The following is a 16,341-nucleotide window of genomic DNA, read 5'->3' on the forward strand; positions in this document are numbered from 1 at the left end:
TACCGACAGAGCAATGAACATAGCGTGTCACTTACTTCTCTGGGCGGAGTCTTACCAAATGAGGATTGAAGTTCGAGGTTGTCCCTGCCGTCTCCTTGATAGTTCTTCTACAGGCTTTTTAGTGGCATTAACGTGAGTTTGTTCCTGAGCACGACGTATGAACAGGTGAATGTGCATTCTCTTGCACGAAATTAGTATAAAAATTAATGTAGATATAAATATGAACATCTTACTCCAAATTATTATGGCATGTTACAAACAAATAAAGAAAAAATCCAAGTCCTCGTCTCCAACTTACGAGTCCGAATGCAGTTAATGAATGCACGAGTCCGAGTCTAAGTCCGAGTCATCAGTGCTCAAGTCCAAGTCAAGTCATGAGTCCTTAAAATTAGGGCACAAGTCACACTCGAGTACTACAAGCCTGCAATACTGAGACTTTTTTTGGAAAAAAAAAAAAACTATAAGTATGTTATTTACAGGGCGGCACGGTGGTGTAGTGGTTAGCGCTGTCGCCTCACAGCAAGAAGGTCCTGGGTTTGAGCCCCGGGGCCGGCGAGGGCCTTTCTGTGTGGAGTTTGCATGTTCTCCCCGTGTCCGCGTGGGTTTCCTCCGGGGTGCTCCGGTTTCCCCCACAGTCCAAAGACATGCAGGTTAGGTTAACTGGTGACTCTAAATTGACCGTAGGTGTGAATGTGAGTGTGAATGGTTGTCTGTGTCTATGTGTCAGCCCTGTGATGACCTGGCGACTTGTCCAGGGTGTACCCCGCCTTTCGCCCATAGTCAGCTGGGATAGGCTCCAGCTTGCCTGCGACCCTGTAGAAGGATAAAGCGGCTTGAGATAATGAGATGAGATGAGAGATGTTATTTACATTACGGTATACAACATGGAAAAAACCCCTCCACCATACATATATGTTATTAACCAGCTGGGAGGTCTGTATCATGAAATACCATGACCGAGGTCTTGAAAGTACTAACCGAGGCCCTCTGGACCGAGGTCAGTATTCAAGGCCGAGGTCACGGTATTTCACCATACGGACCGACCTTAAGCTGGTAAATAATATATTTATTTTTTTCTTTACCAAATTCTAACAGAAAACGAGAGCGCCCGAAAGGGAAAACCGAGCCGAGCCACCATTTTGAATCCTCATTCACGGCTGTAATGCAAATTGCTTCCTCCTCGGTATGCAAGTGCACTTCCATGGCAGGAAAAAAAACTACATTTTGCCACCTATATAGTCCCCTATTTATACAAAATTGAGTCATTCAGGATTCAGCCATGTTTTTGCTCGGTGTTAGCAACAGTTACAGGTTTTAGCTTTCTCCTGAAGTGTTTTCTTTTATTTCTTCTTCCTCAGGGTAGTAAAACTCGCTTTCGCTGCGAACACTGTCGTTATCTCTATCCATGCTGTAAAATTAATGCTATTCTCCTGAGAAATCGAAAATAAATGTTGACAAAAAATTGTTACTATGGGGCGGCACGGTGGTGTAGTGGTTAGCGCTGTCGCCTCACAGCAAGAAGGTCCGGGTTCGAGCCCCGTGGCCGGCGAGGGCCTTTCTGTGCGGAGTTTGCATGTTCTCCCCGTGTCCGCGTGGGTTTCCTCCGGGTGCTCCGGTTTCCCCCACAGTCCAAAGACATGCAGGTTAGGTTAACTGGTGACTCTAAATTGACCGTAGGTGTGAATGTGAATGGTTGTCTGTGTCTATGTGTCAGCCCTGTGATGACCTGGCGACTTGTCCAGGGTGAGAAGACCCTGTAGAACAGGATAAAGCGGCTAGAGATAATGAGATGAGAAATTGTTAGCTAACAAAATTAGACATTTTACAGTTTTAAAGATTACAAACTGCACGAAATTTTCACATCTAATCAGCCGCTTTCAATCAGAGACTGAAAAGAAAAAGAGAACGAGAGAAAGAGAGAGAGAAGAAGAATTAATGAGCAGTCACTTCTTTTCAAGTGCAACAACACAGCATCTGCTCAGGTGAGAGTTTAACACAGGAAGAGGAGGAAGGGCTCGGAGAAGATATACAAACAACGATAGCTTGTGCTTGCGCACCTCAACCAGAAAAAGGCTAGAGAAATGTGATTTGAAGAGAGCTGGAATAATAATCGGGCAGAACAACAGAATGGCGCTGAGTCCCGGAGGAGCCACTAAAACTGGATCCACTCTTTAACAAAGCAAAGCTGAGCGAGGTATGTTCAGGGGGGAATCAAATCAGTGTCCTTGAAGATGTTTCCTTTTCTCTTGAGAGCTATTTCAGTCTCGCTCTTGTTCTCACCATTTTACCTTCCTCTCTCTTGCTCTCGCTCTCTTTAATTTATGCATCTTATCCTGTCACACACAACCACATGCAGACGTTCTCCCTCTCACCCTCTTTCTGTTCACTGAGGCAGTGACTCATCTATGAGAGGAGGGGTATAAAGGGTATGGAGAGAAAGGCGGAATACGAGAGAAATACAGACAAGGAGCATGCGAGTCCGACAAAAACATCCATCTCTATTTTCCTGTGAGCCGACCGCTCCGAGGCCACTCGGAGAGCAATCAAAATTCCCCAGGTTTCCATTCTTGCCACATGCTTAGCTGTACAATACGAGCACGCCATATGCTCCAAGATGGGATTTGGTGCAATTTTAAGCCCGATGGCCTTCAAATTCACAGCAGAACAAAGAGAGCGAACAGCTGGCTGTCTCTTCGTGGCTGGATGGCGCCGAGTCAACCTGTTCAATCATATGCCACCCTTGTTTACCTCAGTTTATCTCAGTATTTGGTTTACTTACTCTGCACGCACATAACTGCGAGCTGAGAAACTTTAGCGCGAGCAAAAATTCCAGCTTGAAGCAATACCCTTTGAGAAAATGTCCCCGCTGATGAGTAAAAGATGCCGTCAAAGTGGAACGATTCATGACCGTCAGCCCTGCAAGCCTTTATGAGCTTTAGCGATGTGATAATTACAACTCTATTACACAACCCCAGACCGTTATCTTTCACCTCCTCCCTCCTGCTGTCCAAGCCTTTCATGTCTGCTTTCCCCTGTCCTTAAGGGCCATCCTGGCCTATCGAATGAGCTCGTTTCTCCCTGCAGGGAACCACAGGATCAGATGTTCCCTTTGGCAACGCTGTAGAGAGAGGGGGCTACACGGCATGGCTTGTAAAAAGCTTTCAGCACGGCTCAGGTATCGTGCCCCAAGCCAGGTCAGCACGACTCCGCTCTCTAAGTGTCAGGCGCACAAATGAGCTAGTGATAAAGCTCCCTGCAGCCTTCACCTCCACCAGGCTTAATACACAACGTATGCTGGGCCTCGCCAGTCTGGGGGACCGAAAAAAAAAAAAAACGTACTCCAGTAAATCCAAGTGTTCTAAAGAAGTTAGATTTAAAATCCTGAGATGAACCTCAGATTACTAATACACAAAAACTCTTGATTTTTTTTTTATGCATCAAATATAGCTATATTTCTATCTCATCTCATCATCTGTAGCCGCTTTATCCTGTCCTACAGGGTCGCAGGCAAGCTGGAGCCTATCCCAGCTGACTACGGGCGAAAGGCGGGGTACACCCTGGACAAGTCGCCAGGTCATCACAGGGCTGACACATAGGCCAAGTTTACATTAGACCATATCTGTCTCGTTTTCTTCGCGGATGCACTGTCCGTTTACATTAAAACGCCTGGAAACGCCGGGAAACGGGAATCCGCCAGGGTCCACGTATTCAATCCAGATCGTGTCTGGTCCGGTGCTGTGTAAACATTGAGAATACGCGGATACGCTGTGCTGAGCTCTAGCTGGCGTCGTCATTGGACAACGTCACTGTGACATCCACCTTCCTGATTCGCCGGTGTTGGTCATGTGACGCGACTGCTGAAAAACGGTGCGGACTTCCGCCTTGTATCACCTTTCATTAAAGAGTATAAAAGTATGAAAATACTGCAAATACTGATGCAAATACTGCCCATTGTGTAGTTATGATTGTCTTTAGGCTCGCCATCCTTCCACTTGCAAGTGGTAAGTGACGCGCATGCCCGACATGCACTGAGATCACACACACAGCGGCTCAGTCCCGAATCACTGCTCGTGCGCTTCACTCGCGCGCTCTGTGAGCTGCGCAGGGCCAGAGTGCGCACCCTCCAGAGGGCACTCGCTGTTCAGGGCGGAGTGATTTGGAGCGCAGGATGCCTGCGGAGCCGAGCGTATCCGTGTATTGGCGTTGCTGTGTGCACGCGAATCGTTTTAAAAACGTTAATCTGATGATCCGCTGATACGGTCTAATGTAAACCCCACCATAGACACAGACAACCATTCACACTCACATTCACACCTACGGTCAATTTAGAGTCACCAGTTAACCTAACCTGCATGTCTTTGGACTGTGGGGGAAACCGGAGCACCCGGAGGAAACCCACACGGACACGGGGAGAACATGCAAACTCTGCACAGAAAGGCCCTTGCCGGCCACGGGGCTCAAACCCGGACCTTCTTGCTGTGAGGCGACAGCGCTAACCACTACACCACTGTGCCGCCTATATTTCTATCTATAATTTACATTACATTAACAGCGTTTAGTGACATACAACACACCAGGGGGTTAGATGCCTTGCTCAAGGGCACTTCAGCCATTCCTGCAGGTCCAGGGAATCGAACCAGCAAACTTTTGGTCCCAAAGCTGCTTCTTTAACTATTAAGCAGTGGCGGCTGGCCCATGGGGGCACTCAGGCACCGCCCTCCCAGATGTGGAGGGGAAAAAATATTTAAAAAAATTATATATATATATATATATATATATATATATATATATTTTTTTTTTTTTTTTTTAATAAATTTTATTATCAATGTCAGTTTTACTTAACAGTGTGTGCCTACATGCAATCTGAATTATTTAAACAACATTTCCACCAACTGACTCTCACTCAGTGAATTTCCACCGACAGACTCGTATCATTTCTCTTCTTGGGCGCTCGTCAAAGCGCCCCTGAAGTGCAGCGAAATAGCCAATCATGTATGGTTGCTAGGGAAAAATAATAAATATTTGGCCAATCAGCATCGCCGATTTTAATGGATTTGGGGCACTGGAAATTTCGCCAATACGACAGAAAATGTGGGAAAGTTTTGGATTGCTATGGTGATAAACTTGAGGTCTCAGGCCAGTCAGTCAGAGACGATGGCAGCGACGACGACAGTTGAGAGGCAGCTTCCATCAAATTCGGCGAGATCTTTGTTGAACTACCCTTTCGCGAGAAGGACGATGGTGGAAAAAATCCGTGTTAAGGAGCTGCGACCCGACAAGCCTGAAAGAAACATCACCCAACCAACCAAGGAGAAAGTTAAAGCCTACAGCAGGACTTTTTGCAGGAGTTGGTTCCAGCGTAAGTCGTGGCTGACAGGCCGTGGAACAGCCAGTGCACTTTTTTGTTTCCCCTGCATCCTTTTCAAAAGTGACAGGTGTGATTTGACGTGGACACAGTCTGGACAAACTGACTTAAAGCACCTTTCCGAACGCATCAAGAAGCAGGAAAGATCAAGAGTTCACATGGAAAACTGCGTAAAGCTAGCTGTGCTCGGAAGGATTAGCATAGCGGCGCAGCTAGACGATGGGCACCGCATTGCTGTAAGAAGGCACAATGAAGAGGTCTTTGAGTATTGTATCGTATTTGATACCGTTCCTTTCCAAAGCATAAATGGAGCCTAATATAGCTGTAAATTGTTAATTTATTTTATCTGTGAAACTGCTGATTTTGAGAAGGAAATTAAATTATTATTGTGGAATTGTTGTCATTTTCTGACTGTTCATTTGAATGCTTATACTGGACTAGGCAGGGAAATCTATCGGCACACCAGCCCCACCAAGAATTATTTTCACCAGCCGCCACTGCCATTAGGCCTTGGCTTTCCCTGCTTACGGCAAAGATTATTGATCTCACACTTTAAACTATTTCATATCATCAGAAAAACTGTACGTTGTACATTATACCCCATAAACTAATTTCTCAGAAATGTCTTGATTAATTTTCTTTAATAGCAGCTCTGACTATACTGCCAGCTGTAAGGTTTAGAACAAGGCACTCGTTCTATGTTGTAAAAAAAATGTTTAAGGAAGCCATGGCCTAATGATTAGAGAAGCAGCTTTGGGACCAAAAGGTTGCTGGTTTGAGTCCCTGGACCAGCAGGAATGGCTGAAGAGCCCTCGAGCAAGGCACATAACCCCAGGCTGCTCTGGGTATTTCGTACGTTGCTCTGGATAACAGCATCTGCTAAATGCAATGTAAACTAATGATGAGAGAAGCAGCTTTGGGACCCCAAGGTTGTGAGTTCGATTCCCTGGAGTAGCAGAAGCGTTACATGTTATACTTTCCATAGTAACAGTCTCCAGTGCCAGCACTTCATACGGTAAACGTCAGTAATTCATGACGAATGACTTCACAGCTGTCATACATGTCAACCTATACGGAATGTCCGTATTTTATACGGATTTGATTCAATAAACGTAGTATACGGGCATATAAATAAAGTTATACGGATTCTTTAAAAAAACTTCAATATTTATTGAGAGCTATAATCAATTCCCACGATGATAAAAGAGCGCATAACATTTACAAACGTACTGTACACCACACAGACAGCCAGTAAAGAGTCTTATGAAATCGCGCGTTATCTTGTGGTAGCAAGACTTCGTTCCACTTTTGATCATGCGCACACCGCATTGCGAGAATCCCGCCAACCGTGAAGTCATAGACATATAAACATAGACGCCGCCTTCTGCGTAGAATCATACGTCATCCTCGCCGCCATATTGGATGTGGCAAAGTGGAGATTCTTCAACCGTCTCTGGTATAGCGTCTAGAATGTAGCCGAGAATAAAGATGCCTCATTCATGTGTTGCGTTTAACTGTACCAACAGGTTTACCGTCCAAACGAGATCACATGGGATTACCTTTCACAGGTGAGACTGGAAAAATACTTTTCATTGTATTTGGTCATTATAATGTAATTTTACGAACAGATTTTCCTGACTTTGTGGCTAATATGAAGTCTCGCGCATAATAGCCGCTCAGTGAAACCTGTCTCCAAACAACGAAGTATTTCCTTCGTAACTACGCTGATAACACTTTGTGTTTTTGTCAAACATTGGAGCTTTGTATTCATTCTGAAGTTTTATTGGTATTAATATTGAATAAAAAGTAACTGGGATATATCATTGTTAATTATCATTCAAATTTTAGGTAAATTATTTTAATTTGCATCTTATAAGGATTTTATAAGGGAAATACGGATTTTGGAGGTTGGTTATACAGGTTTGATTGACCGAAGGTTGACATGTATGAGCTGTGAAAACAGAAACTTGCTTCTCGGACGTTCCACAACATGACATGCCACAAAGGATGACATTTTATTCATTAAGAAAGAATAAAAATTGTAAGCATTGCCAGACTGCTGTGGTATAATAGGAATAAAACACTCAGGAATGAGCAGTTATTGGAAAATAATTAACTTCAGGGTGTCATCACACTACCACGTCACTGATTGATTTCTTATAACAGCATGCTCTGTCATGTTTTATATCTTACTATAATATACACAGTTCCATACAAAAGATGGAAGTCTTCCGAATTGCTGACTGACTAGACTTTCTGAAAAGCGTTTTGTTTCCACAAGGCTCAAGGCCTACATTGGCGGCTACTTGGAGATTTAAACACCCAAAGGGGAAAAAAAAAAGATTAAAAATACAAAATGGACACATGGAGTCAAGTTTATTGCAAATTTGCTCTAATTGGGGCATGTTTAACAAGAATACACCTACTTACAGGAAAACAGAGGAGCAACTATTCTGCTCAGCGCTGACATTCAAATACGGTTTGAGTAAAGAAGAGTGCTGGTGTTAGCATGGGTAGGCGCCAAAAGAAAGATAAACACACATAACTACAGTATTAATGTCTGCCTAATGTGTTCCGTAACGCTGATGTTCTGCACTTACTCCCATGCATTATGACTTTTATGACTCATTCTGAAAATTCGACCAATAGGAATGTTGGTATAAACCAGGCCTTATATTTTTTAAATCCAAAGACTCAAAGTAATGCAGTTGTTTTGCATAAAGAATGATTTATTAACATCAAAAGCATGAACTCTGTGTTCAAACAACAGGAATGTGATGGGCACGCCTGCTTACCGCAGTGGTAAACTGCGAAAGCCTGAGGTCGTTTAGCTAATTATTAACAAACTACGCCCTTATGTCAACCCCTCACTGTGCCAGCTATCAATGTAAAACAGATTTAGCCAGGGGAAAGCCAGAGCCAAGCTGCCAATTTTTCTAACTACCATGGCATCCAAACGAGAGCGAGAAATGGCTTTAGCATCTGTAGGAAATGTTTCAAGTCAAAAAATCAGTACTCACCTCCCCTGATTGAGGAAGAGTCAGCTTGGGAAGTTTGCCCTTGCTCCCTACTGCATTGCCTTTGCCATCCATCAGGTTTGTAAATGGCGTTCCGCCGTATCCGTCTGTGATTTCCAGCGTGGGCTTGAGCTCAGGAGAGTCATTGGGCGCCTGGTCCTGGCCATCCATGGGCCGGACATAGGCTGTGGGTTTCTGCTGTCCTCCACTGCTGGGTTTGCAGTGTAGGCCCTGGGGGAATGTTGGTGTAGAAAGACCACCGGGCACCAGAGAAGTAGAGGCCACAGGTGAACCTGAGTCCTGCTCGCAGGGTGAGCTGACAACAGTTGGCACTTTGGCTGGTTGCCCGTGCCTCCTGCTGGGGTGTGTGGAGGTGGACGAAGTACCAGGGCTCGAGTCACCCTGTTCCTGTTCGTGTCCGCTGGAGCTCTGCTTTCCGCGGCTGGCCGCCTGAGCTGCCTGGCTGCTGCTCGAACTATGCGCTCCTCGGGACCAGTCGGAGGAACGGGACTTTTTGGTGCTCTGGTGCCCATGGAGGATGCTGGGACCTGCCATGTTGTTGGTAGGTGGAGGAGGCATGGAGGTGGTGTGGTTTGCTGGCTGAGATGAGGTGGCTCTGCCACGCTGAGCTTCGGTGAAGAAGCTGGGCTGTTCGGTTTTCTCCACTGGGGTCTGTGGAACCGAGTTCTTCGGGATACCCACCAGGTGGCTTTGGTTGGAATGGCTGGTCAAGAGTTCCTTCATCTCATCATAGTTACCCAACGTGTTCTGAACTCGGTTGGCCAGGGCATCGCCTTTGTTTGTCTGTAATGACAGAAAAAAAAAAAACATCATGGACCTCTGACCATAAACTATCATCCTTGTTTTAGTCTAACCACTTCCTATACTAGACTCATCTTCAAAGTTCTTGAAGGATTTTATTTTTTGATTAATGAAAAAGTCTTCGACTTCCAAAGGCGTTTCTGTTCCAAAGGCACAAATCAAAGAACACTTTAGGATAATAAGGTCTACTTAATAATGTCTTTTAGTCTTTGCTTCAATAATAACACTGCCATTTAGATTACCACCACCTGCAGTTTGTGTTGGCACACGTGCTTGTCTGTAGTTATGAAAGAGAGAAAATAACAGGGAAAATATGAGTAAGTGTTTGTGTGTGTGGGTGAAAGGCAAAGTCAAAAGGGAAATGTACATAAGCAAATGATGCATAGGTGCAGCTGTGCAGTTCAATACGCAGCCTTCTTTAAAGTGCAAATAGCAAATCAGTGTGAATGTGTAAATTGTAGCTGATTGAGAAAATAGCACACTGCACATGTAGCCTTAGTTTACCACTCTTATTACATTAAAGATACCAGTAATACGCTTTAAAGGTTACATACTGGGTTCTGTTCATGCTATAAACGCGCTATAATGTTATCAGATTGACATGCGGGCTGAAAAAAAATCAATTATTTATATGGTTCAAATAGTAGAAAGTACAGAAAATCTCATCTTTGACAAGAACTTGTGATTTAGCTACTTTTAGCAAGCTAGCTAGCTAGCTAACACACAAACTGTAAGAAAAAAAATACAACAAGAAAAAGATCGCACAGAGCTACCGGGTGAATTTATTTATTCGCTCTCTGCACTGTTTCGTGTGGCTCGAGGTCTGACGGGAGCAAACTAGTTGAACTAGCTACAAGCCTGAGGGGGAAAAAAACAAAAAAACAAAAACCCACACCTGGTTGCTGCCCTTGTGTGTATTTCAAAGACATGATCTCTAATCATGGGGTGGCACGGTGGTGTAGTGGTTAGCACTGTCGCCTCACAGCAAGAAGGTCCTAGGTTCGAGCCCAGCCGCCGGCGAGGGCCTTTCTGTGTGGAGTTTACATGCTGTCCACGTGGGTTTCCTCCGGGTGCTCCGGTTTCCCCCAAAGACATGCAGGTTAGGCTAATTGGTGGCTCTAAATTGACCGTGGTTGTCTGTGTCTATGTGTCAGCTCTGCGATGACCTGGCGACTTGTCCAGGGTGTACCCCGCCTCTCGCCCGTAGTCAGCTGGGATAGGCTCCAGCTTGCCTGCGACCCTGTAGGACAGGATAAGCAGCTACAGATAATGGATGGATCTCTAAGCATTGTATATTTGGTTTTATATCCGTCATCAAAAAATTCCCGTGCAGGGATTGGCCAAGGATGGCTCACGTGACCTAAAATAGTTCCACCATTGATTAAGCAATGCATCTTGTGATGTAAAAAAAAAAAAAAAGGATATGGTGTGTCAGTCATGGTATATCCTGGATATACCATTAACTGACGTCAAAATTTCAAGCTGTTTGGCTGAATCGAGTCACAGCTGTGGCTGTGTGTGTAGATCTACGTATCATGATCATGCCTAGCGAGGCAGGTGATAGCATGGTACACTGCACATTACATTGTAGGTGGAAGGTTGCTCTGATGTAAACAATGTGCGCAGCTATAGGCATACTCTGACCTTTCCCTATATTGTGCACAGCACAGATGGGACACTTTTCACCAAATTTTGGGAAAAACACTGAAAATCTTCGAAAACCCCTTTGTAAACCAAATACTCAGCCATATAACTCACCATTCCCTGTTTTGATACATGGTCCCACCCATGTATTAACTTAGCAAACATGGGGAAATAATGACTAGAGAGGAAGGGCACTCCTACATGACCTGACCTAGTATCAGGACTCCATTACGTTTTACACAACTGGTCATTTCCCAGCGTGCTATCTCCTGTAATGTGGCTGGCGACTGGACCTGCTCCGTTCCTGACCTGGGCCGGTTCACCCCTCCTTAGGCAACCTGGTGGTCCCGAGCTCCCTCAGGAGCACCATATCGATACCAAACTTAATGCGGACACCCGATCAGCATAGGCCACTGCAGCCCAGAACCCCTGAGTTCAAACGATCCGCCAGCCTCAGCCTCCAGGTAGCTTGGATTACAGGCATGTGCCACTGTGCCCACCAATTAACTAAAAGACTGAACAAAACAAGCACACCTGGTTTGCTTCTGGTGTGAGTAGCTTTCTCTATTGGGTCTCTAATCTCTATAACTTTGTTGGAGGAGGTTATGTTTTCGCCTCCGTTTGTTTGTTTGTTTGTTTGTTTGTTTGTTTGTTTGTTTGTTTGTTTGTCTCCAATGTAACTCAGAAAGTAGTGAACGGATTTAGATGAAAGTTTAAGGAAACGTCAGCCACGGGCCAAGGAACAATTTATTAGATTTTGACGCAAATCCGGATATATATGTGGAGCCACGGTTTGTTTGTCTTTTCCCAACGTAACTCAAAAAGTAGTGAACGGATTTGGATGAAATTTGGTGTACAGCTTTAGTATTATTCTAGGCTCAAGTGATTTGATTTTAATGTTGATAACACGTGGCTTGATGGAGGGATACCTTCTACCATGCGCGCTTCTAGTTTCATCTGCACTGTCAGAAACAAGCATACAGTAGGAGTCCATTTCTGTGCCCCAGGTACGATTTACACTAATGTACATCCCAGAGCTCATTATTGGACCTCAAGGAAACTATGTGCACCTGTTGAGGGCCAAAAAATACATATATGTCCCCAAGCAGCATATAAAGGGTACAAATAAGTACCTTTAAAGGTATTGCCTCAGTGGCAAGCCGTTGTAGCCCTAAAGGTACAATAAGGTGCTTTATTTTCTGAAAGTGTGTGTATGTTGCTATGTAATGTGACTTGTGTTCCTTGTTCTGCCTTTTACCTTGTGAACTAATGTTAGAGGATCAGCTTGCTGCCACTGGATTTTTGTGAAGATAAATTCCTTTTAGCTAGTGCTAGATGACTAGCTAACTCTTGTTCAAGGGGAGAAAAAAAAGAACCTGGAGTGCCGTGGTGAGGGTTTGTTCATGGTGTAGTGCTTTATGTGGCTCTGAAGCTGAAGCTAGCAAGTTTGCTGGCTAAATTCAGCATGCTAGCTAAAAGACTGAAGCAAAACCACCATACCTGTTGTGTGTGGGTTTTTTTTTACTTATTCTCTGTTCTCAGAGTATTTACTCAGTCTGAATTGAGTTCTCGAGCCTGTCTTTTCTGTCAAACTATCTAAATATTAGCAGATTATCTCTAGCTTGCTACCACTGGATTTATGTGAAGCTTGACTTCTTTTTGGGGAGAATAACGATGTAACTGAGCTGGACTATGACTTCAGCGTCCGGAAACTCCTGGCAAATCAAACCCGTTAGCTCTGACTGTAAATTACTGCGAAGTACTATTACATGCTCGTCAAAGAGGCTCACAGCAGCTCAGGAACTCCATGTTTTAGGACATTTCCTTTTCCTTTGATTTAATAATCAAGTTTTTCTCGTCCTTAACAACACGTCGATGCTCTGCAGGTTTAAGGAATTGGGAATCGGCGTTATTGACGTGTTTTCCAACAATTAAAACAGCCAATAAGTTCCAATTTTAGGTGACATGAAACGCACTAATCGGAGGATCCCGGCCTTGTTTCTGAACATAAATATGCATCAATTTCAGCTGAAAAATTTCCGCTCTCTTTCACTCAGCTTCTGTTTGTTCCAAGAATTCCTTGTTATAATTGCTTTCTCCTTAGCTGTACCGCACATCATTAGTTTATACAGCTTTCCTCTGCAGAGAGCCATGCAAATGCATCCCCCACTGACTCTTTCCATAATAAGCAACATTCTGCTTAATACCCAAACCCTCTCCTACTTTGTTCATTTTTGGCTGCAGTTATATCTCCGTTTTTATTCGAGCGATTCTGAGTACCTGGGCAATAACAATCCAATTCAACCCAGCATGCATGACATCAATTATTTCATGCCACAACACCACTGCTTTGGTAGAGAGCATGTACAAGAGCATACTCGAAGAACAAACAAGCAAACAGCACTTGTGAGTGTCGCCCTCTGTTTTCAATACAATTAAAAGGTCTGTTATTCCCAGGCAGTGAAAAGTATTAAGATAAATCTATTAACGGTCGCCATTCATTTTGCGTGTAATTGCCACATTAATAATGGAAGCCCGAACTCAGTGATGCAAATGCGAGCGTCGTGGCTTCCGACGATGTAAGAAGTCAATAAACAAATCATGGTAAATGATCCACAGGCGGGAGAGAAATGTGCTGGACCATTATTGTGGGATACAAATTATCTGGTGGACAGTTAACATTTGACCCGACGCACAAAGCAGGACAGCGAGACCAGATCCACTCGGCTTAGCACCCAGCATAACCTCTGAACCTGCAAAGCTACTGAGTTAATGCGGGTCGTAAAGCTGTTACGACAGCATGGCTGTCGTTCAGAAATTTACTGCAGTTGGCGTCAGGATAAAGGATGTTTTATTGTGTGCATCAAATTCTGGTAATTGGAAATGATAAAGAATAACTTTTAAGAGGGATCTGGTTATTAAAATGCAATGTAGCATTCGCCGAGCTTGTCTTATAGCAATGTGTATAATTGAACAATCATAAACATGAAAACATGAACAAAGCATCAACCGTATGCCGTATTTGCCATAGCTGACATGACCGCCGAGTTGGAATGGCTGTGCGGCTCGCTGTGGCTTTGCTCCAACACTTTCAGAGCAAGAGACCTCGAGGGAAGGGGAAGTCTTGAGGGGAAAACTGGGTGAAGTTCCCAGACATGTAAGCCCATCTGGACAACACACAAAGGCCTCTTGTGTGAACTCCAACTGCCTGACTCACACAGGGGAAGGCAGGACTCATGCCAAGCTCTGCATTCTACAGCCTGGGCAAGGTGAAAACTGCAGGAATCCTGGTGCTTGAGGCATTAATTGCTGACACGTTATTTTAAAAGAACAGTTTGTTTAAAAAAAAAAAAGCCCTTCATGGATGATTAATCGCATACTTAATGGTGGGAGAGTACGGAATTTTTGGGCGCACTAAAGTCTTGAGACTAAAGACTTAAATTCTTTTCCTAATAACATTTATCACTCTCATTTAAATGAATAATGAGGTTATTCAAAAGAAAAGACGTGCTGATTAAACAGCATTTTTTTCTTTTGTAAAGTCATTAGTGCAACATTACTCAACAGTATCGATCAAACGACAGTATTACTCCACAGCTACACCTCTAGCAACATGCTAAACTTGACAACATTTATCTAAATAGCATTAAACACTAGCAGTTCCAGTCCTTTATCAGAAGTGTCCCTGTGATGTACAAGTTTATATTTTCTGCTCTGGCACACCTGCTTCAGATGACAGAAAAAAAAAATAGACAACCCTACATTCAAATTACCACGAGCTGGCCTTGTGGTGACTATATCCGACTCTCGACTGGGATATTATGAGTTCTACTCGGGGTCAGGTCATACCAAAGACTATCATAAAAATGGGACCACAAGGAGCAGGAAGTCAAACTTTCGTGGTTACCAGAGGACTGACCCCTGTAACCTTAGCAATGTAATTGGCAAGAGGCCAAGGGTTGGAGAAACGGAGATCTGCACCGTCCAATGCGCCTTAAGGGCCTGGTTAGTACTGGGACGAGAGACTGCCTTGGGAAGACCAGGTCCTGGCATGGGAGGGACTTTGACATTCAAACTAGCGAGCAAAAGTTCATTCATTCATGAATCTTGAATGATCCTGGTCAGGCTCAAGATGAGAATACATCCTGGACAGGACACCAGTCCATCGAACGGTCATTCACACTGAGGGACAGTTTAGAGTCAGCAATAAATCTGCCAGCATGTTTTGGGAGGTGTGAGGAAATTGGAAAATCTGGACAAAAGCAAATGCACAAAGAAGAGATTTTCTTATCTTATGTGCAGGGGTTTGTTATGAAATGTTTACTTTTTTTACTCCAACTTTAAAGACATGTTGAAACAAAAGTTCATATGTATTTTTCTTCCATGAAACAATGTGTTTCTGAGTGAAATGGTATATTTGGGTCAGCGCTTGGGGTCGGCACAGTGCTGTAGTGGTTAGCACTGTCGCCTCACAGCAAGAAGGTCCTGGGTTCGAGCCCAGCGGCCGACAGGGGCCTTTCTGTGTGGAGTTTACATGCTGTCCGCGTGGGTTTCCTCCAGGTGCTCCGGTTTCCCCCAAAGGCATGCGGGTTAGGCTAATTGGTGGCTCTAAATTGACCGTAGGTGTGAATGTGAGTGTGAATGGTTGTCTGTGTCTATGTGTCAGCTCTGTGATGACCTGGCGACTTGTCCAGGGTGTACCCCGCCTTTCACCCGTAGTCAGCTGGGATAGGCTCCAGCTTACCTGCGACCCTGTAGGACAGGATAAGCGGCTACAAATAATGGATGGATGGATGGATGGATGGATGGATGGATGGAGGGATCAGCACTTGGGTAGACTTTGGATTGATTCATAGGTACTGTGGTGCTTGAAAGTTTGTGAACCCTTTACAATTTATATATTTCTGCATAAATATGACCTAAAACATCAGATTTTCACAAAAGTCCTAAAAGTAGATCAAGAGAACCCAGTTAAACAAATGAGACAAAAATATTGTCCTTGCTCATTTATTTATTGAGGAAAATGATCCAATATTACATATCTGTGAGTGGCAAAAGTATGTGAACCTCTAGGATTAGCAGTTAATTTGAAGGTGAAATTAGAGTCCGGTGTTTTCAATCAATGGGATGACAATCAGGTGTGAGTGGGCACCCTGTTTTATTTAAAGAACAGAGATCTATCAAAGTCTGATCTTCACAACACATGTTTGTGGAAGTGTATCATGGCACGAACTAAGGAGATTTCTGAGGACCTCAGAAAAAGCGTTGTTGATGCTCATCAGGCTGGAAAAGGTTACAAAACCATCTCTAAAGAGTTTGGACTCCACCAATCCACAGTCAGACAGATTGTGTACAAATGGAGGAAATTCAAGACCATTGTTACCCTCCCCAGGAGTGGTCGACCAACAAATATTGACCAAGAGCAAGGCATGTAATAGTCAGTGAGGTCACAAAGCACCCCAGGGTAACTTCTAAGCAACTGAAGGCCTCTCT

The 16,341-nt window shown here is 44.1% G+C and overlaps 1 protein-coding gene across 3 annotated transcripts in view; it reads right to left on the bottom strand.

The window, feature by feature from the left end:
* Positions 1-16,341, bottom strand: part of aff2 (AF4/FMR2 family, member 2) — a 601,714-nt gene that overhangs the window by 402,461 nt on the left and 182,912 nt on the right. For all 3 annotated transcript variants that reach the window (XM_060927383.1, XM_060927382.1, XM_060927380.1), the window contains one exon: positions 8,386-9,186. In XM_060927383.1, the coding sequence (XP_060783366.1) occupies positions 8,386-9,186 (801 nt within the window). The remainder of the gene's footprint in view (positions 1-8,385; positions 9,187-16,341) is intronic.

This window comes from Neoarius graeffei, chromosome 8, assembly GCF_027579695.1.
Source record: "Neoarius graeffei isolate fNeoGra1 chromosome 8, fNeoGra1.pri, whole genome shotgun sequence".
Taxonomy (NCBI): Eukaryota; Metazoa; Chordata; class Actinopteri; order Siluriformes; family Ariidae; genus Neoarius; species Neoarius graeffei.